The sequence below is a fragment of the Dysidea avara genome, chromosome 2, assembly GCF_963678975.1.
Source record: "Dysidea avara chromosome 2, odDysAvar1.4, whole genome shotgun sequence".
Lineage (NCBI taxonomy): Eukaryota > Metazoa > Porifera > Demospongiae > Dictyoceratida > Dysideidae > Dysidea > Dysidea avara.
The window spans coordinates 6853274-6880337 of record NC_089273.1 but is presented as its reverse complement, the minus strand read 5'-3'; the positions used below and the strand labels follow the sequence as shown (position 1 = coordinate 6880337).

The 27064-nt window shown below is 37.4% G+C and overlaps 1 protein-coding gene across 1 annotated transcript; it reads right to left on the bottom strand.

Annotated features, from left to right (window-relative positions):
- On the bottom strand, positions 1–14437 carry LOC136247742 (alpha-tectorin-like). Its single transcript, XM_066039569.1, has 4 exons — positions 14384–14437; positions 12542–12827; positions 8920–9882; positions 1–256 (listed from the first exon to the last, which is right to left on the bottom strand). Exons 1-4 carry the CDS (start codon positions 14435–14437, stop codon positions 93–95), a joined length of 1467 nt encoding a protein of 488 aa, XP_065895641.1. The 3' UTR covers positions 1–92.
- Between the last annotated feature and the right edge of the window lie 12627 nt (positions 14438–27064).

The window sequence follows — 27064 nt, the reverse complement described above, 5'->3', positions numbered from 1 at the left end:
ATTAGCATTATGATATAACACACTGTATAGTACTGTAGGTAGTTCAGGACTCAACATCAGTTAGAGCATGTACTACAAGTAATGACACTGTACTAACCTGCACACAGTGACTCATCCACACATACTCCATCTTGTCCTACAGCACAGAAACATCCTTCAGCACATCCTCCTTCACAAGGTTGGTCAAGATTATCACATGTCTGTGGATGTAATGGACCACATTGTTGATATATCATCCCAGCTGGACATGGAAGTGCTGTGGAGAAAGTTATAAGAAAGTTTTATGAACTAGCAACTTGGAACACTGCTTTTGCGAAAGTTAACATTAATATACATTCTTTACAAAATTACTTTTTTTTTTCGGAATCTAAATAATTTCAATTGGAATTAATAGTATGCATTTGCACATGGTGGTGGTATTTTAAAGCAAATCAAGACACACGGTAGGGTCCGCAATCCGAAAAATCAACTTCTACAAATCAATCCCCCTACCATTGTGGGATGTTCATTGTAGTATCCCATTGCTTGATCCACCATGAAACCGGAGGCACGATTGTTGTCTTCACAGAAATATCATTTTCAGTATCTCACAAGATGCAAGATTTATTTTTAAAATTTCGTGCTCCACACAAAGGACCGGATGAAACTTGCTACTTAGGCACATTGTATCCAGAGTTGTTGTAGTTGAAAACTACACACAGAAATACGTAAATGATTTGCTGGGTGCCCGGCACAGGGTTGCTTTCTTTGAAAAAACAGACAAAGAAATACGAAGTTTCGAATTCAAACTGCCCTACCACCCAGGGCAAGAGAAGCCAACTATTCCTCATAGTGTTTCGATACGGTTGGGTGCATAGTCCGTCTATGCTGTTAGTTTGGAAAAGATCTGAGACTTCTCACCATCTGGGTGACGAGCGTCAAAATTTTCTGCAACATCAAAGAATTGTGTCGCGCTTTCTAGCCATTTCCAGCGCTTCTGCAGCCTCAACAATCATCAATTATAGACTAAAACTATGGCAAAAGATGTCCCTGAACGTCTGATAATAGCGGTTGTCAATTATTGCTTCATCCACAGCTTCCACGTCTCGCTCTAAGCTATGCATCAAGGGAGGCAGCAAAATCGTCCAAAATTGACTTCACCTCTCACGCTCCACAGCAGCTTCAAATTTTCACTAGATCACCCTACATCACCATTATGCTGCAAAACATCCAAAAACAAACCGAAAAATGCACAAAATCTTTCATTTTTGATTCGAGCTGGGTGGAGCTCCTGGTGAGCTGCTGGTATACTGCATCATATGAAATCACAGAAATACCAACTACTACTACTACCAAACGTTTTGAACCATCTTTTATCATCATTCTAATCAAAATTAAGTGACCAGTGTGGCATCAGAAGTACTGGAAAGTACTTTGGTACTATTGAGAGAATCCCTTGAAATGATGCACGAAAATTTTGACGTTCTTCACCCAGATGGTGAGAAGTCTCAGATCCTTTCCAGACTAACAGCATAGACAGACTATGCATCCAACCTTATCACATCACTATGAGGAAGAGTTGGCTTTTCTTATCTTGGCTGGTAGGGCAGTTTGAATTTGAAAATTCGTATTTTGTTTTCTGCTTTTTGAGAGAAAGCAACCCTGTGCCGGTAACCCAGTGAATCATTTGCGTATTACTGTGCGTACTTTTTAACTACATTAACTCTAGATAATACCTAGCTAAGCTGCAGGTTCTATCCTGTTGTTTGTGTGGAGCACGAAATTTTAAAAATAACTTTTGCATCTCACGAAATACTAAAATCGATAGTTCTGTGAAGACAACAATCGTGCCTCCGGTTTCATGGTGGATCTAGCAATGGGATACTACAATGAACATCCCACAATGGTAGGGGGATTGATTTGTGAAAGTTGATTTTTCGGATTGCGGACCCTACACACGGTAGTGTGTCGTTCGGCCCAAGAAGCCGGCGCGTAACACCCGTGAGTATATTGACAGGAAGAAAGAAAACGCAATTTTCGCTCCTCCGTAGCTCTGTGCTTCCATGATGAAACAAGACGATTTTTGCTGTGGACATTCCCTCCAACTGCAGCACTCCACATTCCAAATTTGAGCGAAATCGCTTAGCGCGTTCCCGAGATATGCGACTTCAAAAATTGGCTCAGTTTCTTCGTTTTTTTTTCTTCTTCTTTTCTTGTCGCACACTTACAAAAACTGCTATAAAACTCGAACACGTTATCCGATTGCCTTGAAATTTGGCACACAGAAGGGGGATATAAAGGCACATCTCGGTACCAACTTTGGCTGGAATACGATAAACAGGCAAAGAGTTATGAGCGATTATTAACGAAAAATAACACCAATATGTTGTCACGCCTACAGGGTAAACCGCGTATGGGAAGAAGCTGAAAATCGGTGGGTGAATAGGTTAACTATTGAACCTCAAACCTTTTGTGGTTTAAAAGAAATCGAGCTAAAAACCAGGAAGATACAACGAAAAAACCAACAGTATGTAACAATTACGCAATCAAGATCAGCTAATGAAAAAACGACAGCTTGCCACGCCTACCAGATAAACCGCTTAGGGTAATGCTTTGAAAATCGTTGTACAGATGGAGTAATCATCTTAGAAAGGCTCATCAATGGTGTAGAAGAATCAGACTTAAAGCCACGTAGTTATAACACGAAATCCAACTTGGTGCGGCAAGTGCGAGATCGAGATACTCTAATAGAGCAGTCATCCTAATAGAGCAGTCACCCTGAAGAGAATTCAAGAGATCAGCTAGAAATAAGAAACCTGTATAGAGATCAGCTACACACAAGTCACCCTGTAGAGAGATCAGCTAGAAGAAGTTACCTTGTAGGGAGTTCATGCAACTATGGAAAGAGATAGTTCAGCTAGAAAAAATCACCTTGTAGAGTTCAGCTACAAAGAAACCACCATGTAGAGAGTTCAGCTACAAACAAATCGCCCTGTGGAGAGATCAATAGAAGAAGTTACCTTGCAAAGAGTTCAGCTACAAACAAATCTCCCTGTAGAGAGATTAGCTAGAAGAAGTTACCTTGTAGAGAGTTCAGCTACAAAGAAACCATCATGTAGAGAGTTCAGCTACAAACAAATCTCCCTGTAGAGAGATCAGCTAGAAGAAGTTACCTTGTAGAGAGTTCGGTTTTAAACAAATCACAATGTAGAAAGATCAGCTAGAAGAGGTCACCTTGTAGAGAGTTCAGTTACAAAAAAACCACCATGTAGAGAGCTCAGCTACAAACTAGTGACCCTGTAAAGACATCAGCTAGAAGAAGTTACCTTGAGAGAGTTCAGCTACAAAGAAACCATTATTTAAAGAGCTCAGCTGTAAACAAATCACCTATACAGAATTCAGCTACAAACAAATCACCATGTAGAGAGATCAGCTAGAAGAAGTTAACTTGTAGAGAGTTCAGCTACAAAGAAACCATCATTTAGAGAGTTCAGCTTCAAACAAATCACCCTGTAGAGAGATCAGCTAGAAGAAATTACTTTGTAGAGAGTTCAGCTACAAAGAAACCACCATGTAGAGAGTTCAGCTGCAAACAAATCACCCTGTAGAAAATACAGCCACAAACAAATTGCCCTGTAGAAAGATCAGTTAGAAGAAGTTACCTTTTAGAGAGTTCAGCTACAAAGAAACCACCCTGTTGAGAGATCAGCTAGAAGAAGTTACCTTGTAGATCGTTCAGCTACAAACAAATCACCCTGTAGAGAGATCAGCTAGAAGAAGTAACCTTGTAGAGAGTTCAGCTAGAAAGAAACCACCATGTAGAGAGTTCAGCTGCAAAGAAATCACCCTGTAGAAAATTCTGCCAAAAACAAATTGCCCTATAGAAAGATCAGTTAGAAGAAGTTACCTTTCAGAGAGTTCAGCTACAAAGAAACCATTCTGTAAAGAGCTCAGCTGCAAACAAATCACCTGTACAGAATTCATCTACAAACAAATCACCCTGTAGAGAGATCAGCTAGAAGAAGTTAACTTGTAGAGAGTTCAGCTACAAAGAAACCATCATTTAGAAAGTTCAGCTTCAAACAAATCACCTGTAGAGAGTTCAGTTACAAACAAATCTCCCTGTAGAGAGATCAGCTAGAAGAAGTTACCTTGTAGAGAGTGAAGCTACAAACAAATCACCCTATTGAAAGATCAGCTAGAAGAAGTCAACTTGTAGAAAGTTCAGTTACAAAGAAACCACCATGTAGAGAGTTCAGCTACAAACTAGCCACCTTTGACAGACATCAGCTAGAAAAGTTACCTTTGTAGAGAGTTCAGCTACAAAAAAACCATTCTGTAAAGAGCTCAGCTGCAAACAAATCACCTGTACAGAATTCAGCTACAAACAAATCACCCTGTAGAGAGATCAGCTAGAAGAAATTACCTTGTAGATAGTTCAGCTACAAACAAATCTCCCTGTAGAGAGATCAGCTAGAAGAAATTACCTTGTAGAGAGTTCAGCTACAAAGAAACCATTTTGTAAAGAGCTCAGCTGCAAACAAATCACCTGTACAGAATTCAGCTACAAACAAATCACCCTGTAGAGAGATCAGCTAGAAGATACTACCTTGTAGATAGTTCAGCTACAAACAAATCACCCTGTAGAAAGATCAGTTAGAAGAAGTTACCTTTTAGAGAGTTCAGCTACAAAGAAACCATTTTGTAAAGAGCTCAGCTGCAAACAAATCACCTGTACAGAATTCAGCTACAAACAAATCACCCTGTAGAGAGATCAGCTAGAAGAAATTACCTTGTAGATAGTTCAGCTACAAACAAATCACGCTGTAGAAAGATCAGTTAGAAGAAGTTACTTTGTAGAGAGTTCAGCTACAAAGAAACCATATTGTAAAGAGCTCAGCTGCAAACAAATCACCTGTACAGAATTCAGCTACAAACAAATCACCCTGTAGAGAGATCAGCTAGAAGAAATTACCTTGTAGATAGTTCAGCTACAAACAAATCTCCCTGTAGAGAGATCAGCTAGAAGAAATTACCTTGTAGAGATTTCAGCTACAAAGAAACCATTCTATAAAGAGCTCAGCTGCAAACAAATCACCTGTACAGAATTCAGCTACAAACAAATCACCCTGTCGAGAGATCAGCTAGAAGAAATTACCTTGTAGATAGTTCAGCTACAAACAAATCACGCTGTAGAAAGATCAGTTAGAAGAAGTTACTTTGTAGAGAGTTCAGCTACAAAGAAACCATATTGTAAAGAGCTCAGCTGCAAACAAATCACCTGTACAGAATTCAGCTACGAACAAATCACCCTGTAGAGAGATCAGCTAGAAGAAGTTACCTTGTAGATAGTTCAGCTACAAACAAATCTCCCTGTAGAGAGATCAGCTAGAAGAAATTGCCTTGTAGAGAGTTCAGCTACAAAGAAACCATCATGTGGAGAGTTCAGCTGCAAAGAAATCACCACTGCCCAAATTTCAAGGCAATAGCTCTTTCCAATCTGAAGTTATCAATTGTCAAAGTTGGCAAATTGGATGTGTGTGGAAGGCCCCTTTTTGCAAATCCGGTCACATATGTATTATATATATAATTTGTACATTTACTGATAAAATATTTAAAGTATATCTACTTCATCTTTACTTCTTCCTGTAGTAAAGAAAAAAAACATAGGTTAAAAAAGTCCCAAAGCTGGCCATAGGCCGGCTTTGGCGTATACAAATACAAAAAGAAATGAAATCTAATCCAAAACAGCCAAGCTGTAAAAAAAGTGTGCGGCCCTCAGAAAGGCTATGGTGAAAAAAGATGTGAAATCCAAGGTGGCGGCCAAGAAATGGCTGTGATGGTAGGTTAATGGTAAAAATTTTAATAATGACAATTCAGGTGAATTTTTGTGCTGCTTCACAAAATTTACCTGAATTGTCATTATTAAAATTTTTACCATTAACCTACCATCACAGCCATTTCTTGGCCGCCACCTTGGATTTCACATCTTTTTTCACCATAGCCTTTCTGAGGGCCGCACACTTTTTTTACAGCTTGGCTGTTTTGGATTAGATATATATATAACATTAAGAACAAGAAACCTTAGCATGATGAGATTGTCCACCATCAGGGATAACTCTAATACAATAATCAGTGTTGTAAGTTTGGTATACCTGTATAATGGATCACTAAACTAACAAGTGTTAGACTATGATATAGCTCATTTAGAGGGTTACTAAATCACTTAGTCACCTGACATGCTCATTTAGTCACCTACACATGTTCATTTAGTAACCCGCTCTCGGGCAATTTTGTACGTGAAAAATATTATAACACAAAAGGTACACTGGAGTACTTGATAATACTGTAATACAATTCTCCGTGTTCTGCGAATAATTCTGGAGAAATAGTAGACTAAGCGGCATATCTACTATAGCTCTAGCTGTTACTCTGGTTACCGGTCGAATAATTATTTTGTGGGGGCTGTAAGTACTTCAGGAAGAAACCATTCTGCTGTTCTGCATTGCTCTTTCATGCTACCCTAATGCTCTGGCTATAAAGGTATGTACTTTAAACCATAGTCTAAATAAGTTAGACACCGCGACCAACGGGAACTAAGCGATTTAGTAACCCCTCTGGCCCTTATGCACCTATCAATGTATTGCCCCACCACCCCCCCTCGGGCGTAAGTGGGGCTTTACAGGGGGGATTGACAAGAAACTGCTGCCCCACTATGGGGCATTTGACGATCGTTCAGTAAGCACCCAAATATTTTTTGTTGTAACTTGCTTCGCTATGTCAAATTCCGAGTAAATCCCGCATTGCAACTGGGGCCAACGGTGGGGATTTGACACAATAGGTTTGTCCTACTATGGGGCATTTGACATTCGGCTGTGTCAAATCCTCACTATAGCCCCATATATGCCCAATGGGGGGGTAGTGGGGCAATACATTGATAGGTGCATTAGTAGCGCCCTCGCTGCGTTCGGGACGCTACAGCCTCGGGCCATCAGGGTTACTAAATTGCTTAGTTCCCTTGGTCTTGGTGTCTAACTATTATGTAAGGTTGTCTGTTACTGTAGCCTTGGCTGTAAATTTTAGTGTTGAATTGAGTTGTTTATATGAATTTTTGAAGCTGTATTGAGATAGTAAATCATTCATCAGATAAATTCTTTGTTTAAATATTATTCCTCAGCAGCATTCATGCAGTACCTTTGAACTGCCACACAGTAAGTTATACCCAATTTTTTTTTTGTGAAATTTTGTGAATCAAAGTATAAGTCGCAAAAACTTCTACTGGAAAACTGGTTGTTTAATACCCCCACTATCATTTTTGAGTGAGCAGTGTTTACCTAAACCTTCTATATATTCTTAATTAAGTTATAGTAAGTTTTCCATATTATCCAAAGAGATGCATAGAATTACAGAGAAATTGTTTGTATTTCACAGATTTCACAATCACAGAAATGTATATTTTAGCTGATTCATAAACATTTGGAAGCAAATTCATGAAGATGTCATGACTGCCTTTCACAATGGGGCTATTTGGTGGTAAAGCAATCGAAAAACAGTGTATCTAGCTTCAGAGACCACTAGAAATAATGACGCAAAGAGACATATCTAGAACTTATGGGAGCAAAAATGAAGGGCAGCCTCGAGGCTTCCTATAAACAAGTTGTGTGAAAAAACATGACAATTACACTATATATAACAGTTGAGATGGCCATAATTTGTGGCTTAAAGTGGTCTGCTTGGGTTACACTTCCTTAGCAGTGAATGGCAGGTAATTAACAAATTACAAAAAAATTCATGAATTATTAAATATGCTAAAGTACAATATTTATAAATCTGATTATCTAGCTGAACTAATAATGATATAGCATTAAATTGATTTAATGAGAGATTAATTGCTTATTTAGATACTGTAGAAAGTAAGTTTTCAACTGCATGGGCACTTTCCATCTGGTTTTTAGAAGCACAACAACACTAACTTATTTTCTTATTATATCACAATTATTTACAATAAGTGAATTAAGATTTTCACCATGAAATTTAGTAAGCCCACTCACTGTATGTGATTGTGTTTGCAATAAGAGGTATTTCTCAAAACACATCATATTTAGGTTTGAACCAATTATGCTTTGAAAATAGCCAGTTATGTTAGCTCAAAATCAAGCCTATTATGCTCAAAATCATACTTTGAAAGTCAAGATTATGATAGAGAGCTGACTATTTTATTAGAGTACATCAGTATTATTTTTTCCTGACTGAATGGACTGCTCTATTAGAGTATCTTACTCATATATTTGTGAAATGTGCCTAAAGACAGTAAAGGTAATGACATTACCTATTAAATACGGTATAATGTATAGTGTGTTCATATTTTGTTGTATTTTTGGTGCATGCATTGCACATTTGTGACCGGATTTGTGAAAAGTATTTTTCAACACATTTTACATACCAGCAAACAAAATGTCATAACGGTTGACTTCTCATACTGATTAAGTTGCTCTTTACATCAAAATACAGCCACATACTGTAGTTACACTCATGAAAAAGTTCAGATGATTATATGCAATGAGTAAAAAGTTATGAAGTTGCAAAGTTTAAAAAATGGGTCAAGTTTTGTGTGTACCTTTTTGCAAATCCGGTCACATTTTCTAGTATAATGCTCATTTTTTTTGCTAGCCTTTTTTACTCAAAATTATGCCAATCATTTGATAATTCTTAACTACAGAATGAAGCAAGTGATTAGCTTGAAACTTGGTCAGAAGTGGATAATAACATAGCATAATGAACAGATAAAATTTAAGGTTTCTATTTTGCTTTGGTATATGTAATTATGATCTTTCAAGCTCATACTAGAAGGCATGTGTAAAAGACCCCTTTAATTCTGGTCACAAGTGTGTATGTCCAATTTTTGAAGGCCTGTCGCAAATGTAAACATTATCAACTTACAACAATACATGTTCCTCCAGTTTGATGGTTGAGCTCCAGCATCAGCACAAACACTAGCATAACTGGATAATGCATCACAGTAACAATTTTCACGTTCTGTCTCAGTACAACAACAATAGTCAAATTCACAATTGGCTATGAGCTGTGTGACATTAACTGCATCATGACAGGTAGTGAAGGGATCTTGCAATAAAACGCTACAGCTATTTTGTGCATCTGACACAATATTGATATCAGTAGAGCACTCTGTTACACTGGGTGCATTTCTTTTCTTCATTCCTTCACCCTCACAACCAACAGTGGTAGGATCTGGTACTAACCAACTATCACCAAACTCATCTACTGAAGATACCACTACTCCAGTTGGTGTCTGAAGATCATCAGTAGTATTGTCATTGTAAGTACCACATAGTCCACACACTTGTCCTTGTAGTGTGGTTGATATAGTGATCTGTACACGATATACTCCATCATAAAACAGTCGGACTCCTCGTGTCTTCAGGAACACATTAGGATATCCACCAGTACGAACTACATCTACACTATCTGATTCATATACTACACCATCACCCAAGTTAGCTTGCATAGTACCATTTACTGTGATATTTCCAAAGCTACCTCTTTCCAATACAATTTCAAGGTTTTCACTGGGAATTTTAATTCTTACTAGACCCACACAAGATACTGGACTACTGTCATGTCCACTATTACCAACAGATATGATAAAATCATCACCATCGCATGGTTTAGTGAGAACATATTCACAAGTTCCTTGGAAGTGATGCCAGAACCCATCAAATGTTTTATAATGAGGATCACCAGTAGCCAGACAGGTTGGTCCATCATAAGAACAAGGTACTGTCTCACATGATAATACTCCTCCAGGCATACATGTACATCTTGTGGAACAATTTGGTTGAAATTGTTCACCAATTTTGTACTGTTTACCATAATCTGTGCACACTATAATAGAGGAAGACAAAATTACCCAGCATAATTCTGAAAAGTAAAAGTTTTCATAACTAAAGGAAAATTAATTATGAATCATAGAAAAAGTTGCGAAACAAGGGAGGTCACCTACACCTAGTGGACATTTAACTGAACTAGGGATTATATAAATGTCCACTAGTACATCTTCAGGTGCAAGTGACCTTTCTTGTTTCACAACTTTTTATTTCTATGACCTGAATTTTACTTAAATAATTAGAGTAATGTTGACTAGTGAACTCATGCATACTCTATCAAAAGAAAAAAATGGCTCCACAAAATTAATTTTGCATAATTATGAATATGCATCTCAACCATAATGAGGTGAAGATGCTATTTGCCTGTTTTCTGCTATGTTCCATCTGTAACAAGCAAAGAACAGTGCGAAAGCACCTCTAAAACCAATCCAGATTTTACCATTATGAATGCAATAGTCAGCCACAAGCAAGCCATCACCTGGATCACAACTTTGCACTACAAACAAAAACAAATTATGCATGCATTGTATGTACTGTGGCATGCCAAAAGGTACTTGACAAGCTAAAACAACGTCTAGCAGAGCAAAAATCATGTCCATAGCTTTAACTGATATTGATTTGTACCTGTCTTAAGGAATCAGACAGGCAGGCAGTTAGTCATTCAGTAGAAAACTATGCTACATATAAACTTCTGTGGCAATTTATCAGGAGTAGTTCCTTTTGGTTTGATTCTATCTACAGTAACTAACACTGCCAGGGTACCATTGTGAGGCAAGTTTCTGATCACATTTTGTGAGAAAATACAAACCACCATGATCCCAAATAATACAGTACTACTTTACTGCATGATGGTACCAAACATATTGCTAAATTCCTATACTGTAGGAATGCTTGGGGCGATTGAAATGCAGAAACACTTCTATCATAAGCTTTATTGTTACACATATTGTTACAAGTATATTTTCTAGTGCTGGGTTAAACATAGCAAATCAGACAGAAAATTAACATCCTTCCGTACTGGCAAACACACATGCTGTCACATTTTCAGGATTATTGACTTTTTTGAAGTTTGAATGCATGTTCAAATCTATGGTACACCTATTGAAAGTGTAGGCTACATAATATTATGCAGTTTCCAGTGATTCCTGCAGTGAACATGTATATACGTATGAAGTGTGTGATAAAAGCTGAAGATCCTTTAGTCATGTTAGCCCACAAATAGCAGAACAGGTGAACTGATTTTTTCGCCTAGATTCATTTCAGCACAGCAAATCTAGAAATATGAAGTGTGCAGTCCCCACACCCTCCTAGGCCATGCATTAGGGAATTTGTAGTATGTACGTAGTTTGTGTGTGTGTTTAATTGTGTTAAAATAATAGTGTATGTAAGAAAACCAGTCTTACAGGTTTTGGCAATTGAATTCATCGCTTTAGCAATTGACACTTTGGCAATTCAATTCATCGTGTTGGCACAAGAATTCGGCATACTTAAATTGTCTTCAACAAAACAACTGCTCATTATGAAGTGAATCATTTTTGCCATGGACAGTTACGCTTGAGATACTAGAAGGTAGGTTGTACGCGAAGCTGATAGCTGTCTGGCCAGGAGCTTTCATGGAGCTCTGGCCAGCCTGGGGATGGCTGTATGTGGCTGTACAGCTCCGCTCCACCACCCTTCCACCATTCCTATTGAAGCTAGCCACATTAAGTTAAAAACTATCTAAAATGGGTGGAAACTGGCTACTTGGATACTCTGGATTGCTGTAAAATGTGTCACCTAAAGTATAGTAACAAAGTCATAACATAATAATTATTATTTATTATTATTATTATTAGCACTATAATGTATGTACACACAAATGCTAGTCAAGTACCACAGGAAAAAAAACAGGTGCTTTAGCTAATACAGTGAAGTTTTATGCATCTAACAAGTTAAAGGTAACACTGAAAAACAGGTTTCAAACACAATTTGTGACCTGGCCTGCGAAAATAGGGCATGTGGGCACAAACTACACCCCATCACTTCACAGGTCATATCTCAGTACTGGAATACAATATTTACATTCTGTAACTTGCATCATAAAGCCAATTAAATGCTTACAGAGAGCTGAAAATAGCATTGCCATAACATAATGTTACAAAACGTTACAAGCGATGAAAGTTTGAACAAGTAGGGAAAAATCATGCGCCCACATGCCCTATTTTTGCAGGCTCAGTCACATTTGCACTTTCATAGCTGACAAGCACAAGTACTCTGGTGTTAAACCTTAAAAAGTTTGTTCGAAGTTTGGTATTGTGACACCACAAACATCAACAAATATCACTGTCTAGTAAGGCTGTTTTTTATGATGCTCTGAGTTATTCAGACACAGTATTCGTGGCTCCAAAGCCCAGTCACTAATTGAATTGCACAACAACCTTTGTCACATTACACCATTTTTTCATCGTACAGCACCTTACATCATATACGTCCATTGCTACAAATAAATAAATGTATAGAAAGTTCAAAACTACAAGATTACTTGGCTCTCACTAAGACACTCGGCAGTGAGAAAATAGTACTAGAAACCAGAAAATTGTGTTTGCTGTGTCTGTTTGAAAGAGTGCACAACCATACCCGAGGAGAGTATGACAGACAGCATACACAATATGACTCACCCACTGGAGCTGTCCCCTTACTGATATCAAATATAAACACTCCTGGTGTACCAACATTACTATCATTAGCAATATTAATGATATTGTTTGTACGTGATCCATTTACAATGACAGCTTCCAACCCATCTCCCTTGTTAATTCCAACTTGTGCTGAAGTTCCCCCTAATCCATTAACTCCACCATCATTATCTCCAGTAGTCCATTGTATCATACCATCAGCATACAAGTATATGACATAAGACTTTGATTGTCCATCTGTGGCCACCACACACTGGAATGTGTTGGTCTGTAACATGATGTTAACTTACATAATATTATATTGTTTTGAAAAGTACAACATGTACTCCAAGATCACTCTGCTTGTTTTCCTATGGAATCTTATTATGGCAGCACCCATGGAATTAAATTTAAGCATGGAGTGCATGTTAAAGGCTACATAACTCTTCCCTGGTCAACACACCAACTATACCCATGATTTTAGTTATGAAGCATTTCAGATATGTAGCCAGTGAATGATCAGTTGTGTGTAGACATAAAGGTAACTACCTACTGGGGTATTGTAAAGGTAGCACTTGAAGTGTACAACAGCACTACTATTCCGTTACAAACACTCACATTATTAGTAATTGATCGGTTGTATAAAGAATTGCCACACACATCTGCACCATATATTATCAGTAGTTTATATGGCTTTTGTAATTTTATATATATCAAATGGCATGGCTTACACTGTACATGGTAGGTAGCTATATCAATGACTGCACTACAATACATTACACTGCTGCATTCATTTAATCCTACTGTGTATGTTTACCACACTGAGTGGCTAGTGCTATGGACTTAGAGCTTGAGACAAATTTACACTTTTTGTTACACAGCAAGACATACAATGCATGCATCAAAATTTGTCCTTGACTATTTTTTGACTTCTGACATAAAGGATGTGGGTTTGTGGTATTACATCTATGGCTTCAGAGTCAGTGTGTCTACCAGGTATGTAGCTATGGAGATACCATGGTCTTGTGTAATATTTGCAGTATTCCTGCCATTGTAAAAGTGAGACACGTTTTGTGTATACGTTTGCTACTTGTAAGGCTGTGTAATGGAAGGATATATATAGCTTTCAGCATTTGGTTTATATCCCAATAAGTTTGAAGCCTTTACTATGTAAATTTTTACTGCTAACAATAAATTGAGAATGATAGGTAAATGAATAACTGTATAACATAGGAAAAACTAAGTGAAAAGGAGGGAGAATCCCAGTAAATCCCTACTCTAGTTTAATTTGCTGATGATTATATTGAAGGGAGTAAATAGCATGTGAAAATTCTTATTGTCAGGAACTTTTTAAGTATGCTATAAATTGCTAACTTTCTTTACAACTACTCGGTGCATATTCTTAACATTATTTACTCATTTAATATACCAGTACAAGTATTCATTAGCACACACAAGTATAGACTAGGGTTGAGACAAATAGTTCGAAGCTTCAAAACTTTGTTCAGTTTCATACCATCCAGATGCTACTTTACCCTATCAAAGCTTTTTTACCATGGGTACTAACAAGTTAAACCAGTTGTACAAGTGCTGTCACTCCGTGCTTGTGGAAGCTGCCATTTATGTATTTCTTTGGTGTAGTTATAGTTTAAACAATAGTTATACTAGAGCTATAACAAAGTGTATGAGTTTGTACTACAGTGCACAACCTAATAACTGTCAATTGTGTTTATTAATTGTTGACAAACATGTGTAACAAAGCTTCAAAGCTTCAGTAAAATTTTCCAAAGAAGCTTCAGAGGATGTGTTTGTAGATTTGTTCCAACCCTAGTATAGACAACTTACCCGATCAACATTACTATCAAAATATCCCACTCTATCCCAAGTAAAGATATACATTTGTGTAGTACTGAAAGGAGCTTGATAGGGGAAGGCAGTTCTTATTTCAGTGTTGGCTCTATCAAATAGTAGAGGATCAGTACTCTGATGATACCATATATCACCAGTTCCTCTAGTGTCCACATCAGCCCAGAACACTGCTAATAATGATCTACCTCTATCCAATGGTAGTGGATCAGTTGTAAATGTTAATGGATTATTAGTGAAACTGATACCGCCATTGATGTGGAACTGGGAAAAGATGGAATATGGATATGGATTACAATAACAGCAATGGTAGTGTAGGTAAAAAAACTGGTAGCATTATAATGTAGTTGTATGGCTGCCAGTAGCAAGCTATACAGTATGATATTATTATACAGCACACTGTCATGGCATTGTGTACAGCACATATCAGTTCACCAAGGGCATGGAAAGTAATATTTAAGATTTTAGATTGGGCAGCTAGCTACTGGGCACTAAGCTTGGCTGGTTTGCCCAGTAACTCCAAATGGTAGCTACAATCATAAATCGTACCAATCATGAATCGTACCTAGCTACAATCGTACCTATCCTATAGTCTGGCGTAGCTGACCCGCGCGCGTAGCGCGAGGGTCTGGTGACAGCCGCATTCAGTACCTGTACCAACCTTACGAAAAATTGGTTCGTCCAATCAGATCGCTTAGTGACCAATTAACAACATTCTATGACGTTATTTCCGATTTGGCCACTGATTATGGTGAGCTTCTTATGTCTTTTCCACAACCAGCACAACTGTAAGGGTTTGTAGAGGAAATATCAAGTTCAAGTACAGTAGCTGTCGCGCTCTGTTACCCGAAAATTGTCCAAGTGTTTCGCGCGTATTTTCAAATTTAATTGCATTCCATCTGCACATGTACAGGTACTGAATGCGACTGTCACCAAACCCTCACGCTACGCGCGCGGACTATGCGCGCGGGTCGGCTACGCCAAACTACCTATCCTATCCTATTAGCTCCGGCACATTTTTCGCACCATGCCAGGATTAGCTAGTGAAACATTAACTAAATTATCGCTAATTAGCTACGCTAAAACACGAAACGCTTAGCTAACGAAACGTCACTTACAATCAGTCTGCTTCGTGGATGGTTGTAGATATAGTGAGTCTGATCGGGAAAGAGTATCAGTGGCCCGTCATTTCCATTGCCTATTCTGGTAACGGTCTCTGTAGAGTTCATACCAAATGGATAGAACTGTTCAATCCTTAAACACATCACGATGTGTATTAAGTGAAACAAGATGACTGCTCTGTTCAACACTGGCATGATCCACCAATTTCCGTCACCGTGAATTTACGTTAAAATGGACAATAGCTAGCTATTTATAGAGTTATTTCAGCACGTGATTCAGGTTATGTATTCCATGCCTTAGTTTTATCACTTGTGCATGAAAATATTGCCATGGAAAAATACTAGCGTTTTTTTATTTTGTTTATTTTGTGTGACATTAATGAAGTGTTAAATACTAATTACACAGGTGATTGCATGACCATTCAAAAAAGATGATGGTTCCAAGTATGAAGTATTTCAGCTGTAAAATCTCCATACAAAAGAATCATCCACGTAAAAATTTCCCTTTGTAGGCACAATGGCAATTGAATCACTATAGTGTGGGGCTGTACCTGTTATGATATGCAATTTGGATTGTTTGGTTGAAAATCTGGTAACATTATAATGTAGTTGTATGGCTGCCAGAAGCTATACAACATGGTATAATTGCAAAAATAGGACATGTGGGCACATGATTTTTGGGTGGGGTATATTCGAACGGAACAGAATGATGGACTAAACCACGGAATGGAACGCTTTCTCAAATTGAAGCTTGCAACTTACCATTGCTGAAACTGCCCTTACAAGCTATCAGTGGCACTTCCAGTGGGTGATTAAACATAAGATAAAAATAATTGAAGGATTGATTGTGGGTTCTTGCTGGTTGTCATTAGTAACGAAGTAGTAATTGTGAGATGAGCTGTATCAGTGATGTTCATCCATGGTTCATCTACGGATATATCAAGAAGGGCACTTTATGTGAGCTGTTTTGCTTATTTTGACTTTAGAAAATAGTCTGGGCTGGCTATTCAAGTCATAAGTGAGTGTACAAATAAAGCAAGCAGGAAGACACTGGTAACAGGGAAGAACCTGCTGAATTAAAACTTGAAGAATTTGTGCAGTGTGTGAGGAGCAAATAATTATTTAGGCAGACCGCAAGGAGGCTATATTCTGCAAACATCACTGAAGTGTATGCATAGAGTTATTAACAACTGGTGCAGTGGATAATGCCATGTTCAATAGTGAGCTGATTTCTTCTGTTGGACAAATTCAAGGATGTGTCTGACTGCTAGCCTTGAATCAGCCTAAATGCCAGAACTCCAAGATCAACCAAATCTTAATTATAAGCCTTCTATGCATGTGAAACCATGTCCATAACTACCAGGCAAACGTGATTTGGGCCAAGATGCATGTTTAATTTCAATGTATCTAGTCAGACCTGAAATGGAATACTGAAATTAATTACATGCCACCTAAGAATCCTAAGATTTCTTAAGTGTAACATTTCACACGCTTCACTTCAGGTTAAATTTGTTTGTCTATTTTCAAGTGATTCCCAGTCCAGTTGGTCCATAAAATTACAGTTTATTTGTTACAATGTGGGCTGCTCCCTGTTGGATCTACTCTAGAGTTGAGATTTTAAGGTAGACTGCCAATATATCGACACTGTTGTAGCATATTTAAGTGGAGGACAAATGAATACATCAATGCTAGATTATTTGTGTTCACAAATTTTCATGGTGAAATTGATATCCCATTTTGATTTGTACCTCCACTTTGCAACATATTCAAGAGCAATAAGTTACCACCCTTTTAATCTCCAACCACTGTTGTTAATTAACCAAGATCTCACCAGTCTGTCTTTTCCATCTACAATTTTGCTTTGGAAAAATAACTATCTAAAGGCTCTAATTCATATTAAGTATTTAAATCTGTAATTCACCTTATTGTAATTGTACTAATTTTATTGATTTGTCTATGTTTTCTTCATTTTCCTTTGAAGTTGTACAGTATAGGTAAACAAAGATAAATTTTCTCTCGCATCTTATTCTAGGATTTCTATTAACTAACAAATATTTAATTATTTGTATACTAGTACAGGCTCAAAATTGAGAAAATATAAAGAAAGTGAATTAATACTATACAGTCAGTTTGCTTTAGGATATTTAATGTCTCCAACCGCAACAAAAATTTGATGAATCCATGCATCTCATTGCTGGTCGTCTGAACATTCTGAAAGTGATACCTCACTCAATCAACCATAATATATTCTGTTTATTAGACTGAATAAAGTCATGATCTCCTAGCCTTTTCCTATCACCAGTAACTTTCTAGTTAATTTCTCTGTGAATTTTATGCTCTGAAACTGAAGAAATTGAGTGGTCTTCTAAACTATTTATCTTGTCAAGATCAGCAGAAACAACTGACATCCAGTCGGTTACTGTATTATAGTAACAAAACTTGCCTTGGTCATGCAATAAATGAAGTGAAGAGACCTGCTATCATGTAGGAGACAGCTAATGATATTTTATTATCCTATTCCACTTTCCCCGGAAGCTCCACTGATAAAATGCAATTTCAGCAATGATAGTGGCTAGCCAAGCTGCAAGTTTTGATTCAAAAAGCATTCCATTCTGTAAAATAGACCCCATCCTGGATTCAACTCACTACTCAGGCTGAGATATCTAGCATTAGTCCACTACTCTGTTAATGAATCATTGATGTTCAGACAATATAGCCTCCATGAGGTATCTAAATGTTTGCTCCTCACACACTGCACAAAATTCCTTTAGATTCTGCTTAGACTGAGTTGATTCAGCTTGTCACCATACTTATTTCCTTTGTAGTGTAGCTAGCTACATAGCTACTGATTCATGCTGATTAGAAAGGCTGGGGCCCAGACTGTACATTCTAAAGCCAAAGTAAGCAAAAACAACTCACATACTATAGTAAAAACAATTAAGTCACGCATTAAGTTCCCTACTTGCTACATCCGAAGATGAACACATTGAATCAGCTCACAATTAGTACTTTGTTACTAATGACAACCAACAAGAACCCACAATCGATCCTTAAATTCGTTTTATCTTTCTTGGGGTGTGTTTGATTACCTGCTGGATAGGCATGCGTCTATTATGCCGGCATAATTTCGGGAATAATAGGTACTGAAAAGCATTGGGGAATATTCCGGAATAATCGGATGAATTCTAAGAATAATTGGTACAAATTTTTTTTTTTTTCCGGGGCTAGATGTAATGCCCTTTCCTACCACCCCCAGCACAAGAGGCAAACGTGCTGGGCAAGAACTGAAAAGCGGGACATCTAAAAGTCCCTAGGGCCATTTGTTAGGCCCATTTCCGGGGAAGCATCTGGTGATCTAAACGAGATGGAGCGGCTTCCACGGATGCACATCGTCGCTGACCTCAACAGGGAGAAAGACAGGGTACAGCGAATCCACGCCAAAGTACTACTGTACGATAAAGCACTATGTTTGGAAAGGAGCTCAGCAAGCCGGCGATAAAATGTGATGGCTTCCTTCCCCATGCCCCCAGTTGTGGCAAACACCAATGGAGTAAAAGATGCAAACTCCACCTCACGGACACGGTCACCATACTCCCTCTTCTTCTGCATCTCATGACGCCTATACACAGATGGTATCGAAACATTGCGGTAGCTTTGTGCGTTTGGGTGGATTACATCGAAAAAGGCACTTTGCCGCCGCCCCCAAAATTCGCGTGCATGAATGTCAGCCCTGGCATTATCTTGGCAGTTAGCTGATCGAGGGGTAAGTTCTTCGCCACTCAGGGATTGAAGTGGTGGCTCAATTGCAACATTAGTACAAACATTTGAAAGTAATTCAGCAGTTGTATCACGCAGGTCATTGTGGCGAACAAAGGTCAAACCACCATGTCGACAGATCATTGCCGGCATGATCAGCAGTGAAAGGCGAGCCACACACACAGTGGCTAGGAGTATTCAGTAAAGTTATCCATAACGCAGGTGAAGAGCATTCCAGAAGTCCTGCTTTGTCAGATGGTAACCCTGGTCTTGCAGTGGTAAAGCCAGAAGCCAAGAAGAGGCTCCAGGTTCACTATTCAGATCAATAGCTCTTTGAAGCTGTGAAGAGAGACCATTTCTGATCTCAAGAGCCCGTTTCTTAGAAGCCTCACGCCCGTGTTGGTGAACCTGAGCCTTGATGGATCGAGTATCTGGAGGAAAAAATTATAAGTTTGGTACAAAATTGGTACAAAATTAAATTATAATTATTGGTACAAAATTATAAGTTTTTGTTGTGGTGTAGTGTAAAAATCTTTTAGATTTATTACCAAAATAGTGCAAGCATAAAAACGGTGAAAACGATCGAGATACTCTAATAGAGCAGTCACTTAATCTAATAGTAATAGAGCAGTCAACTTCGAGTCCATAATTCTAATAGAGCAGTCACTTGTTTAAAACCCTAACAAAATTACTAATTTGGCACACATAATTGGGAATAATTTGAGAATAATAGGTAGACTCAGGAATAAATTTGAGCATAATAGGTGAATAAAAAAAGAAATGCCAGAAAGAATAATAGGAAGATTTTGGAACATAATAGACTTAAGCCTACTGCTGGAAGTGCCACCGATAACTTGTACAGCAATGGTAAGTTGCAAGCTTTAATTTGAGAAAGCATTCCGTTCCGTAGTTTAGTCCATCATTCCGTTCCGTTCCGTAGAATAGACCCCACCTGATTTTTGCCTACTTTTTCAAAAGAGACTCATAACCTTTTATACCATTATGCTACGGAAATGAAGTTTTCAGCTATTAATAAGCATTTAATTGTCTTTATGATTCAATTTGTGACCAGGCCTGCGAAAACATGGCATGTAGGCACATGATTTTTGCCGGTGAGGTCCATTCTACGGAACGGAACGGAATCATGGACTAAACTACGGAATGGAACGCTTTCTCAAAATGAAGCCTGCAGCTTACCATTGCTGAAACTTCCCTTACAAGTTATCGATGTACCTCCAGCCGGTGATTAAACAAAGCCCCAAGAAAGACAGAAACAATTAAAGGACTGCTTGTGGGTTTTAGTCGGTTGTCATTAGTAACGAAGTACTTATTGTGGGATTAGCTGTCTCAGTGATGTTTATTAAGAATTTATCAAGAAGAGCAGTTAATGGATCAATTATTTTAAACTTGCACTTGTTTATGCTTAGTGTGACTATAGACTACAGTGTGGGGCCAGCATTTCAATCATAAATCAGTACACTGAATGTTGTATGCTACAAAGGAAACAAACAGAAGGCAATGGTGACAAGAAAAAACCAGCTGAAGGAACTCAGTCAAAATGTAAGGAATTTTGTGCAGCGTGTGAAGCGCAAACATTCTGGCAGACTGAGTGCCACAACAAGGCTATTTTCTGTGAAATCAATAAAGTTCATGGATTCATTAACACTGCAGTGGACTAAAACCAGTAGTGAGTTGAAATTTTTCTGTTGTATGATAAAGAGCTTGCCAAGTCTTCGACTGTTAGCCTTGAATCAATACTTGAGACCACCGACAAAATCAACCAGACCTTGATTTGGACCAAGATCCTAGGGATTTCTAGAGTGTAACATTTCACATGCTTCTTTCCATACAATGAAACTAGCATGTACTGTAATTTGCTGCAACAGTGTGGCTTGTGTGGTCTCCCTGGGAGTCTACCTTGAAATATCAACTACAGCAGATATAGTGCAGAGCGCGCTTCGTAGCAAGAACCTGTGATTCCACTGGACCAGCTACATGGACTAAGAATCCTCACTCGAAAATAGTGGTGAAAAAATGTTAAGATTATCCCAACATGTGAAGTTATTTGATGTGCATACACCCACTTAGCAACATACTCAAGACAAGAAATTACCACCTTTTAATCTCCAACCTTCACCTTCATCCAAGACCCAGCTCATACCGGTCCACCTTTATTCCATCAGTGATTTTGTGAAATTATATATCTAACCTAGCCAAAGACTTTGCCACTCTAATTCACATCATTTCTTTATTATCACCATACTATATAATTGCTGCTATGTGTATATCTTCATTTGTAAGTACAAAATAGCTAGGTATGTAAATTGTAAGGCAGGATTCTATTGACTGAGAAAATTTAAACAAACTTAAAATTTAGAAGACAATAATTATGACAGTCAATTTACTTTAATTTGAATATTTAATGTCTTGCAACCCAAATCTAGGCTCACTCGTCTTTGACTGCCATCTAAAAGATTACAGATTATAGTAAAGTTTTCAGTCAGTAAGAAACACCAACAAGAGTATCATCCAACTCACATGTACTTGTAAATAGTACATTATACTTTATTAAGTAGCACACAATAATTATAGACTATTAGTACATAACTATTTATGTATATAAGGCAAGAATTTTTACAGTTAAAAACATGGTAAGATTTTCTTTTTACTGAGAGAAAAATTCTTATCAATGTCCAAAAATATGATGAATCCATGCATCTCATCAACCTTCACATTGGTGGTCTAAACTTTCTGAAAGTGATACCAGGCACTATGTGTTTAAATAAAATCGAGTTATGATCAACTAGCCTTTTCCTGTCACACCAGTGTCTTTCTGGTTTCTGATGACAATTTCAGGAAATTCTACTGTGATTATGCTCTGAAACCAATGAAATTGATTAACCTTCTAAATATTGTACTATCTCATCAATATCAGCAGAAACAATTAACTGCATGACATCATCCAATCAGCTATACTGTATATATCCAATAACAGCCTCACGATCATGTAATAAATGAATTGAAGAGCACTACTAGGGAAACAATCATTGAGAAGGCTAATCTTGTTGCTAATGAAAACTAACAATCAATCCTTTAATAGGGGTATGTTTGATCACACGCTGCCGCTGGAGGTCAGCTGATAACTGTAATGAGGATAGTTTCAGCAATGAGTTGCCGCAATTTGAGAAAGCACCCCATTCCATAGTTTAGTCCATCATTCCATTCTGTTCTGTACCATAGATCCCACCTGTTTAGTTAATGGATCCATGCACTTATAGTGATGTTCACAGAATTACTATATGATTTAGCATCCGAAAATTAGGAAAATATTATTGTTGTCATCTGGAAATTTCAATATTTTATAATAAATTATTGCATTTCTAGTATATTTGTATTAGGAATGTAATACTATAAAATACTGAAATTTCCAGATGACAACAATAATATTTTCCTAATTTTCTGATGCTAAATCATATATTAATAGATGGCTGACAACTTTTGATGCTATTCAACAGCAGCAGTCTTTTCACTGCTGCACCATGTTGTCTTAAATTTGCATTCCCATATGTTTGCAATACATTATTTTTCCTTTTTAAATCATAACTGTATGTCCATCCAAACTTGGTAATGAGGCTCAAGTACTGCAGTTCATAATTATGAAATTATTTGAAGGCACACAGGTGACCAACTGAATATGTGTAAGGGACAAAGTGATTTAGTAAACCTCTAAACGAGCTGTGTTTACCATAGTCTAAAATTTTTAATTACTTCTTAAATTAAGGCCACTACAATGAGATAACTTGTTTCTCATCAGCTTCTCATAGAATCACACATGCGGGCAGGCGGGTTATCTCATTATCTCATTAGTTTTAAGTCATATAAATTGCAGAAGTTTCATGTAGCTACTAGCTATATCTACACTAGATAAAACCAATAATAATAATAATAATGATCTACCATTTTATTTTAGAATTCTAGTTGCTTGGCATGCAATTCAGAATTCAAATAAACTTCAGCTTATTCAGCACAACAATAACAAAGATTCCTAATTCAGAGAATCGTTTAAGAGATTTCCACAGTAGTTAGTACCTTCACCATGCAGTCTTGGGAAGTGGCATAGCTACCATTGAGGCAACCGAGGCAGTTGCCTTGGTAAAAAATGCTCAACGATTCAGGCTGAACAGACCTGAGTTTTGGCACCCTAAATTTTCTACTCAAATGTTACTACTATAGACAGCATTACTACCACATATAATAGAGTCTCTATGGCTGTAGTAAGTAGGGCCAGAGCCCACGGTGACAGAGTCCAGCATTGGCTGCACCACTTTTCAGCTCCTTGAATTTGGAAAAGATCGAGATACTCTAATAGAGCAGTCATCGTAATATACTCTAATAGAGCATTCAGTGCAGATTATAGCCACTGCTCCCATTGCAGTGCTTGGTCTAAATCATTAACATGTTAATATATGTTACTAGCCTTTACATAATTTTCCTACTGAGTTCCAGTAAGACAACTGCATGGCATTGCATCGAGCTAATTGATGAAGCATATCATACATTGGCAATATTATAGCCATTTCAAAGCATGTATTTTCAAAAATTTCCTTGAGGGAGCACGCTCCCATACTCCCTAGCTTGACATGCTTAGCACATGTAGTTGAGTACCACATGAATGAGATAACTACATAATTTCTGACTTAAATATGACATCAGATCAATAAAAGTAGATGACCTCCATTGCTGGTCCCTCTAGCATTACAAATTTGTAGCGGTGGAATGTAATTAAACAATGACATCACAACAATGGCAACAAGAATAACATGTCTGACGACCATACAAAGTAACAGTTACATCGTATAGACGACTACCAGCAGCCTCAATCATTATCTCATCTTCATGAAACTTCGCGATAATCTCTTTCACCCATTACGTAATTCCATAGTATCTATGATTAACTTCTAAACAAACGTCACAAAAATTCAGTAATTACCAACAACGCGATCTGATTGGTGTTACCTGTTTTCGGTAACAGGCTACAACTTTTTTATGCTAGAGTGACCAGAACCTTCCTCTTTATGCGAAGGGGCGGCTGTGCCAGACTAGGCAAACCTATCGTGTCAAATCCCCACCGTTGCCCCCAGTTGTAACGCGGGATTTACTCGGGATTTGACATAGCGAAGGAAGTTACAATAAAAAATATCTGGGCGCTTACTGAACGATCGTAAAATGCCCCATAGTGAGGCAGCAGTGTCATGTCAATTCCCCCTGTAAAGCCCCATTTACGCCCGAGGGGGGTGGTTGGGCAACACATTGATAGGTGCATAATAACGATAGCTGTAGCTGCTACCTGGCTTCTAAGGATTTCTGTTTCCACGACTGGTGTTCAAATCACTCCAAAACTGTAGTGGGTACAATCGATTCCCTCCTAGCAGAAATTCTTTACCGTGATTTATAAGCGCATGCGCTTAACAAGCATAGTAAGTTTCACAAAAAGTCCTCCGAAAATTATAAGAGCATGCGCTCAATAACCAGAGTCTACGATAGCATGAATTATCATACATAGTAACACTATACAGTAGGGATCATGAAGGTATATAATTTTTAACCAAAATTACCCATCAAGTACCATCCTCATATTTCCTCAATAACAACTTGGCCCCAAATGTGCATTGAGAGTGTTTGTTAATTGGAATGCAAAGCAACTGATATCTATCCCCTTAGTATCCTTGAGGCCCTAAAAAGGCAATATATAATTTGGAGGGCCCTCCTTAATTGGCAGAAAACAAAATACATGGATATTATTGCTAAGTAGATGGTATCCATACAAATTCTTAGAAGTGCGTGTGGCTGCATAGAAGGAACTATGAATGCAATTAACACATTTTACACAGGCTCTTTTAATTGGAGCTTGGAGGCCACTTTATGCCCTAGGCAGGCTACCTACTCAGCTTATTGGTAAGGTTGGTTCTGTGCTTTCAGCCAAATACAGTTTCAAAAATGTTATGGCAACACTCCATAGGTTTGTGCAAATTAAGCCAGCATGATTTCAAGCATAATAGGTTAGTAAAAGCATTAAGCATTATAGGACAATTTCCAAGATTTTTTAAATACAAAATACGTGTGCCAAAAAGCAACAAAATATCAACACACTACACCTTATTACTGCATTTCATATCAGGAAAATGTATAATGTTAATGTTTTTCTATTTCTAGGCTAATTATTGATTTCAAATTTCACAGAAGTAAGGGATACTGTAATAGAAAAGTCACTTGTTCTAATGAAGCAGTCAGCAAAAAAATTATGCTGATATCACTGGGATTCACTGCTTGAAGGTTCTTAGTTTACTAATTTGTTAAGATGCCTTACTGTAGTTATACTGATAATAAAGTGTCAGTAAACTTAAGTACGTATATGGAACATAATTATTTTACTAAGTTTTAAACTCTCAGTAAAACATCAGTGAATGCGGGTTTACTGAAAAACTACTAAAATAACAAACAATTAACTGTTCCATATACTGGGGATATACCACTGTAGTAAACTAAGATACTTCAAGCAGTGTATACTCTAGCATAATCACCTTGATTTAAAAGCATAACATAATATTATTGTGAGCATAATAGGTTGGATTTCTGAACACTGCCCAAAAGTATAATGGGCTAGCTTTTAGTATAATTCGCTCAAACTAAACACCACAAACTTTAGATTATTTACTACTCACCAGTAGTTAAAGTTGATAATATCTCTACTGAATCTCAGCGGCTAAACAATGCATGCATCATGGACTTACCTTTGCCGCTGAGCGAAAACTTGACTGGTTTACATAATTCTGATTTTGAGATATTTTCTATTGGATTACATTGGGTAAAAATGCGTGCTACATAAATAATTTTACACATGTTTTATTTGCTTCATAATGGAAGACTCCAATTGAAATATCTAATATACTACTGATATGTTGTCTATAATTTATATATACTAGCAGTAGTGACCAGGCAACCTGCATGACTTTGTGTCAACCACTAGAGAATTACAAAATAATTTATGATGGTGTTCATTATCTTTGTGCGGATTCTAACTATAGGCAATGTAAAATAATACTTATGAATTTTAACACCCATTCATACTATATATCCAGGGTTGTATTAGCCAGTGTATATTATCTTAGTCGCGTCATTAAACTGAAGTTTGTAGCATATATAGCAAAACAGGGAAAACTAAAAAGCATATGATTATTCATCTTAACTAAATCTTCCACCTAGCTGTTGAGAACTTAGGATGTATTTGTATGGAAATAATTTGAAAAATAAAATAAATTTATGATACTGGATGGCTTGTTTGTAACCTACAAATGACTTACCCTGAACTCTCTATAAGGTAATTAACTTGTTATGTATACAGCTGAACTCTGTATTAGGTGACTTGTAACATATCCACAGAGTGCAACAGCACAATGCCACAACCATTGGTGATGAAGACATGTAGGGACCCACCGATTATGCTCATTATTTTACCTATTATGCTCAAATTACGCTCAATATTTATACCTCAGTTCCCATGTTTTTGTAGTAAATTTGCGTTTTATGGGAAAACAGTTGCTGAAGCACAGACTTTAAATTTTAGCTTGTCAAAATGCATGTCACAGAAAAGATCGATATACTCTAATAGAACAGTCAGCTGTCCGATTATTCTCTGACTGTTCTATTAGATATTTTTCTGTGATATGTATTTTGATAAGCAAGAATTTATGGTAATGCACAAGTGTTCTGCCTATTATGCTAG

Coding starts and splice junctions, on each gene's coding strand:
- LOC136247742 (XM_066039569.1), bottom strand. CDS start 14,437: ATGTATATCTTTACTTGGGATAGAGTGGGATATTTTGATAGTAATGTT. Junction 12,828..14,383: donor TTGATAGTAATGTTGATCGG/GTAAGTTGTCTA, acceptor ATCATGTTACAG/ACCAACACATTCCAGTGTGT. Junction 9,883..12,541: donor TAAGGGGACAGCTCCAGTGG/GTGAGTCATATT, acceptor CCTCTATTATAG/TGTGCACAGATTATGGTAAA.